Source organism: Arachis ipaensis, chromosome B03, assembly GCF_000816755.2.
Source record: "Arachis ipaensis cultivar K30076 chromosome B03, Araip1.1, whole genome shotgun sequence".
NCBI lineage: Eukaryota > Viridiplantae > Streptophyta > Magnoliopsida > Fabales > Fabaceae > Arachis > Arachis ipaensis.
The window spans coordinates 101,559,444-101,566,231 of NC_029787.2; the positions used below are offsets into that span (position 1 = coordinate 101,559,444).

General features: G+C 33.4%; 1 protein-coding gene across 2 annotated transcripts; it reads right to left on the bottom strand.

The window, feature by feature from the left end:
• LOC107630766 (homeobox protein BEL1 homolog) lies at positions 252–3,581 on the bottom strand. Of its 2 annotated transcripts, XM_016333995.2 has the most exons (5): positions 3,286–3,581; positions 2,417–2,912; positions 1,968–2,350; positions 1,378–1,438; positions 252–1,100 (listed from the first exon to the last, which is right to left on the bottom strand). In XM_016333995.2, exons 2-5 carry the CDS (start codon positions 2,888–2,890, stop codon positions 498–500), a joined length of 1,521 nt encoding a protein of 506 aa, XP_016189481.1. In that variant the 5' UTR covers positions 2,891–2,912; positions 3,286–3,581; the 3' UTR covers positions 252–497. The 2 variants fall into 2 exon arrangements, with proteins under 2 accessions (XP_016189481.1, XP_016189480.1); XM_016333994.2 differs by lacking the exon at positions 3,286–3,581 and having other exon boundaries at positions 2,417–3,056.

The following is a 6,788-nucleotide window of genomic DNA, read 5'->3' on the forward strand; positions in this document are numbered from 1 at the left end:
TTCTAAAAAAGAAGCTATGCATATTTATACGCCAGTATCATAACAAAAATAATCTTTTGATAATTATTATGGGTGTATATATATACAGAGAAAGTCTAGGACAGCATGTTTATTAAAATTTAGTCAATACTTAAATATAAAAAAAAAAAAGTAAATAATCCACATCATTAGATGTAATCTCACACTATTAAAAATATTGATAATAGTTAATTAATGATTACAAATTATAAAATTTATTGACCCTCTAACACTCAGTTCATCAAACTATATATATAATCATCTAATCACTAAGTGTCCGATCCGTAGCAAATTGAAGCTTTATGTATAGAAGCACTGTCAAGTATTGATTTTAATATTCAACTACAACTAATTAATTTCTAAAAGAATAATATTATTCTCTGTGTCCTCCTTTATCTGTTACTATAAAAATTTGTATAACATACTAAATTTGTAGAGCAACAGATAAAAGAAAAGGAAGAGAGTAAGCGCATTATTTTCTATCCGGCCAAGTCATGAAGCAACTGGGTCCCCATCAAATTCCTGTAGGGCATGGCGTGTGCTTCGCCATCCAAAAGAGAGTACTGAACTGGTTGACTACAGTCTTCAATAATCTGGTCCCTTGATGAGTAGAACATGGAGGCCTGATGCTGATGATGAGTTTCTGGCGGGAAAGCCAAGCTCACCCCGTTTCCACCGTGTTGCTGTAACCCTAGCGTCAAAGAAACCGCACCTCCTCCACTGTTATTGAAGCCCTGAGGATATGATGAGAAATCAATCTCCACTGATCCAAACGTGTCTGCGACACCTCGCCCTAAGTACTGTTCCTCCTCTTGTTGATTCATCTGCTGATGGTTATCTTTGCGATGATCAGAGTTGTTGATGATTGAGGACATGCATTCCGAATCGATTCGAAGTAGGCGAGGCTTCTGATCCTCTGGTCTTGCTGCTGAATTTGGAGATAGGTTTTGAAAATCTTCAGTGTTGCTGCCTCCTCCTCCCTCCGAGGATGCTGCAGCAGCCTCCTTCTCTTCTTCCAAGTACATTTCCTCCACCATTGGCTTCCATAGCCTCACCCTTGCATTGATAAACCAATTTGAAACCTGCTTGTATATGTGTTATGTGTCACCAAATAATTAGTATTAAATACATGATGGATTATAATTAGGCGAAATATCACGATCAGATATATTTATATAAAATTGATAGTTAATAATTATTAGATTATAATTTTGTCAAATACATCAAATTATTAAACAATTTTTTACTATTAATTTTACATAGAGACAAGTGCATATACATTTTTATCTTATAATTATGTATGCAAATTAAAGTAAATAAAATGGAAGAGTAAGGGAATTAGGGTATGGGTGGACGTACCTGGCTTCTAGAGAGACCAGTTTGGCGTGCTAAAATATGTTTATCAACATCACTTGGGTACCTGCAAACGTTTTTTACCCAAAAAATTATTAGGAATATGACCTTCCATAAATACTAATATATTGAGATAACAAGTGGAAAAGGGGTCCTACTCAGAAGAATTCAAACACAGAATTAAAAGGTAGTAGGTAGAGAGATAAAGAATTAACAAATTAAGCAGACGAAAGAATTGCATATATAAATATATCTTGTAAAAATAAAATACGGAAAAGGTTGGAATCGGAATGGTGATGCACACAAAGTGGCAAAGCATAAATGATTGATGATGAGAATCTGCAAATATGAGAAATGAAACTACTTGCGCTAACATATATATTCGCTTCTACTCAGCTACTTGTTGCTTTCCTTTGGAGAGAACTAACATTGATTCTTTAGAAAAATCAATTTTGCAGCATACTTAATCCGGCACTGGATATAATTTTGTGATCTACCTATTACACAGCATGAGATGGAGTAGTGGTAGTAGGAGATAATTAGGAAATAGGAAAAATGATTATATATGGTAATTAAGAATTGAAGATTATTATTACGGGTGAAGAAAATGCTCGAAAAGCCAAGCGCGGAGAAGAGAAACGGAACGTTCAGGAAGGCCACGTTGGGGTCTCCAGGGATGAGATTCCATGGAGATGGTTTGGTGAAAAGCCCTTTGCTGTCTCAAAGCCTGGTCAATGATTCTAAGCCTGGGGGTTTGGCCCTTAGTGGTGCCCGGTGCAATTGGATCCTTCTCTCCCATCCCCTTCCGAGTGGCCTCTATCTGTTCCAGTATCCCATCCTTCAAGCATCTGAAGTGGCGTGACATGGCCTTGAGCGCAAGTGCCGAGTACACGGTGGCCGCTCCCTCCCCCGCCATGGCCTCAAATGACGCCACCACTCCCTTCATCTGATTACAGTAGTGCTCGTATCTTGTATCCACCTGCTTATCATATCAAATTAAATCATCACATATTAATAATCAATTATTGAGTAGCATTAGCGTTACCTCTTGGAGCATGACAAGGAGCTTAGCCTTTCTCTTGTGCAATTCAACCAAGTCTAGAGAGGTAAGAGGTGGGGGGTTGGTGTTGTTCTTGTTACGCTTGATGAGTTGATTATTGAGTTGCTTGGTTCCTAGGCTACAGAACTCGTTGAGGAGTTGCTGTGCCGGTAGCAAGAACCTGGAGGCCTTGAGCGAGTAATGGCCTTGCAGCGCCATCTCATGATGTTGTTGTCTTAGGGGAAAAGATTGGAGAGAAATAGAAGAAGGGTTGTTTGAGCTAAGAGATAGTGAAAGGCCTTGGCTTGGCGTGTTTTGGAGTATTAGATCAAAACAAGTAGGAGGTGGTGGTTCGTTGTTGGCGAACAAGGTTTTCCACTTCATCTCCATCTCCGAATCAGATACAAAGCCGCTTCCTCCTCCTCCTCCAGGATTATCGCTGTAGGTGTAGCAGAATCCACCACTTGATGATGAAACCATCTCTCTCTCTCTCTCTTTCTCTCTGTGTTTGTTAATAAGGCAAACAAGAGATCAGATCAGATAGATGACGGAGTACGGTGTATACTATGAAACTCAGAGAGAGGTAGACGAGGGGGTCATCATCACCTCCATCCTATTATCATCATCATTTCCTCTCTCTCTCTCTCTAAAGACACCATTCATGAGTCAATGCATTATCATCATAATATAAATATAAATAATACATCCAAAATAGTGTTCGCACAAGGCCAAAAATATCAACGAAATTTTCCAAATTAATATTATTATTATTTTGTAGTCACATTAGATTAAATTATTAGTAACAAAATTAAACTTAAGTTTAAGTTGAATAGACAATAGACAATAGTAAAAGAATAAATAAAAAAATACTAGACCTCTAGGAATTGAAGTGTGTATGGAGGAAAATGATAATGCCTGCTACATAAAGTACAAGCCGCCACATCGCTCCGGTTTCCTTCGATTATCCCTTTATTAATACCCCGAAACCCAAACCAAAATCAAAATTAGGAATGAAATCAGCCCTAGCTGGACTTTCTCAGATGGGTTTGAGACTTTGAGTGAGCCAGGACGGTTCTTTTAGTAGGAGTAGGTGGGTCCTCCTCTTCCCCCCTTCTTCTTCCCTTGTGTGGCTATTTAGAAGCCAAAGAAAGAGAAAGAGAAAAAAGGTAAATGAGTTTAGGAAGGGTCATGTAAAAAGTAAAATAAGGAGGAGAGGATGGTGTGGTGGTCCTGCTGCCTTAGCTTGCTTAGCTTTGCCTATCTAATTCTTATTAATTGGTCACTTAAAGTACTCCACCCATTCTACTCTCTCTATCCTCCATGCCTGGGACCGCATCTTTTTCTTTTCTTTTTCTTTTTCTTTCATAAAATAAAAACAAAAGGAAAAATTGGTGCCTTCCATATTAGTTAGCTTATCAAGATCATACATCAACCTTATACTCAATAAAATTCCCATTATTATATAAAATAGGTGCTTTAACAAATTCGAAAATAATTAAATATTTGCAATTTACGTTTTAAGCCTTTTATTACGTGCGGAATCACGTACATATTTCTTATTATATATCAGTTAATTTTAAACATATATTTTCTTTTTGTTCGTTCATCAGCAACAATGCTCTCCCTTCCACGCGCATTTACATAATCATTGAATTTGGATATACTCACACACATTCTTTTCGGAGAGAAAAAATAGATAAGGTAGAAATTTTCATGTAATTATTTTTATATAAAATTAATAGTTAAAAATTTATTAGACAATAATTTAATAAAAAAATTAAAAACTAATTCGCAATGTAATTAATTGTGGCCAATTAAGGAAAAAAGTTTCAATAAAGAGATCTTCATCCCATCAACCGTACATACATAGTAAAAAAAACCATCACACAAAGTTTTATCCCTTTTTCCACATCTATGTGTGCGCCGCTGCCATTGCTGCCGACCATTGCCGCACGCACGCGCCGCCATTCCACCCCCGCAGGGCGGACATAGCGCCCCCTCCCACTGCCGCACCCACGGACGTAATGCCCCCTCCCACACACTGCCGCACTCATGGACGTAGTGCCCCCATCGCCGCACGCACGCATGCAGTCCTGCTGCGGCACACAGACGCAGTGCCCTCCCTCTGCCACCGCATGCATGTAGCGCCCCTCCCACCGTGATGTTTTTTAAGTTTGGGATGTTTCTCATCTTTATCTTTTGCATGTTTTTTGTTGGGGGATTTGGATAATTTTTTGATAGTTTTGAATGTTTTTTTTTGTTTTTGGATATTTTTTTAAATATTTTTTAGATATTTTAAAATTTTTAAAATAATTTTAAATATTTCTTTTTTTTTTAATTTTGAATTTTTTTTTACGTAGCTATGTTGTTACGTACCAGCAAGTGAAATGAATGTTGTCTCTTATGTTATACATACATGACAAGAATGCAGCGAATAGAACGAAGGTACAATTAATGTTTTAATTTCATGTTGGCTTATTTTATTTCTGATTTATTTTGCAAGTCATCATTTTCAATCACAGAACTATTAGCATGTTTTGCTTCTCACCAATTGTTCTTTTCCATGCTGGAAAAATAGTTCATTTCCTTTCCGAAATATAATTAGTTATTAATTAATATACTAAATTTGATGTATTCTACTGATAGAACGGGGAATAGACGCGCCAGAGGGAGACTGGGGTTGTGAGGTGAATGGCTTTATATTACACTAACAGCTCCACAGATACTATTATATCTGTTTAATTATTTTTTTATTATTTTTATTTCTCTTACTATTATTCTCTATACACATACCTGTCATTGTCTTATCGCCACTATTATTTTACCTTGTTCTCCTTTCATATTTTTTTTCTCCTTCCACCTTCTCTTCACCCGATCATAATTAATTATCACCAAACATTATTATCGCAACTTTTAATTTTGTCTATCACTTTGATTTATAATCATCTATTCTGTTAACTTTTATGAATTGTTAAAGTTTTGCTAAAAAAATTAAGATATAAAGCATTTAAAATTTTTGCTCAAATTATCAAAATTTAATGTTAATCCTAAAAAATAATATCAAAATATATTATTTTCAACTAAAATAATAAAAAATAGTATATAATTATAAGTTTTTTAACTAATAATTATAAATTTAAGTTACAGTTTAATATAGTATCTTGGAACAAAAGGCATTCATTAATTAAACTGTATTTTATTATTTTATTTTACATGTTTTGATATAATGCCATCGTATTTTAAAAATGAGATTAATTTTCATAATCTAATGCAGATTTTTTTATTATTTTGTTTGTTATTTGAATACTATCCATAAAAAATAATAACTTAAAATAAAACACTATATAAAGAAAGATAGAAAATTTTTAAATTTATGATTTTCTTCTTAATCCTCACTTAATATACTCAAATTTAATAATTTTATTGGTGGTAATATTTTGTAATTAGTTAGAAAATTTTAACTTTCTCTTTCTCTCCGTCTCTCTCTACCATTTTGAACAAACTCAATTTTGTTATTAAATAGTTAAAAGCTTAGAATATTTTTAACTTCTTATATAATAAATATCTTTTAAATTATCTAATGCATTAAAAGTCACATCTTTTCATTTATCTTGAAAGTAAAAAATTAAAGTTAAATAATATTAATTTTTTAGCACAAAAATAAACGACAGAGAAACTCCATGAAAGAGTAATATTAATTTTCATGTTGTTATACATGAGAACATTATTGTTTATTATATTATATATTATCTTTGTACCATATAACAAAAGAAAAAAAATCTATATCTTCCTCTTGTTATGTATTTTTTTTTTGCTGTCTAAATTAGTTTGTATATTATCAACTTATTTCTATTATTTATGCAATATTTTTTCTATTTTCGTTATTATCCATTAATAAATATTGAATTAATAATTTTTTATTGCATTTTAATGTATTTATTTCAATTAGACTCAATAAATTGCCAAAATTTAAACCTATTCTCTTGAATTACTTTTCGATCATATGGTTAGAGTCGTTTAAATGGAAGACTATTTAAAAAAAATTAACAATATTTATCGGACTTCTTTATGCCACCATTAATAGGTAAAGACATGTAAAAAAAATAAGAACACAAATCAGATAAAAAGAAATTGTTTCTAAATTAAAAAGATAGATGAATAATTGAAAATATAGATTAGATAAGTAAGAAAAAAAATGTAAGCGGAAGTTATGCGTAAAAGTAATAACAGCTGCAAAACCGAATGAAATTTGTAACTGTGGTGGATGAAGGCAATGGAATTGAAGGTATTGAAGAAACGAGAAAATATGATCTCTTAGATAAGTATAGGGAGATTATGCCATTTGAACTATAACTTATTACATATAGATTTGATTACA

Bases quoted from the DNA above. Each gene is read 5' to 3' on its own strand.
- LOC107630766 (XM_016333995.2), bottom strand. From the start codon at position 2,890: ATGGTTTCATCATCAAGTGGTGGATTCTGCTACACCTACAGCGATAAT. The intron at 2,351-2,416 runs GTAACGCTAATG...TATGATAAGCAG, and splicing joins TCCTTGTCATGCTCCAAGAG to GTGGATACAAGATACGAGCA. The intron at 1,439-1,967 runs GTAATAATAATC...AAACGTTTGCAG, and splicing joins TTCGAGCATTTTCTTCACCC to GTACCCAAGTGATGTTGATA.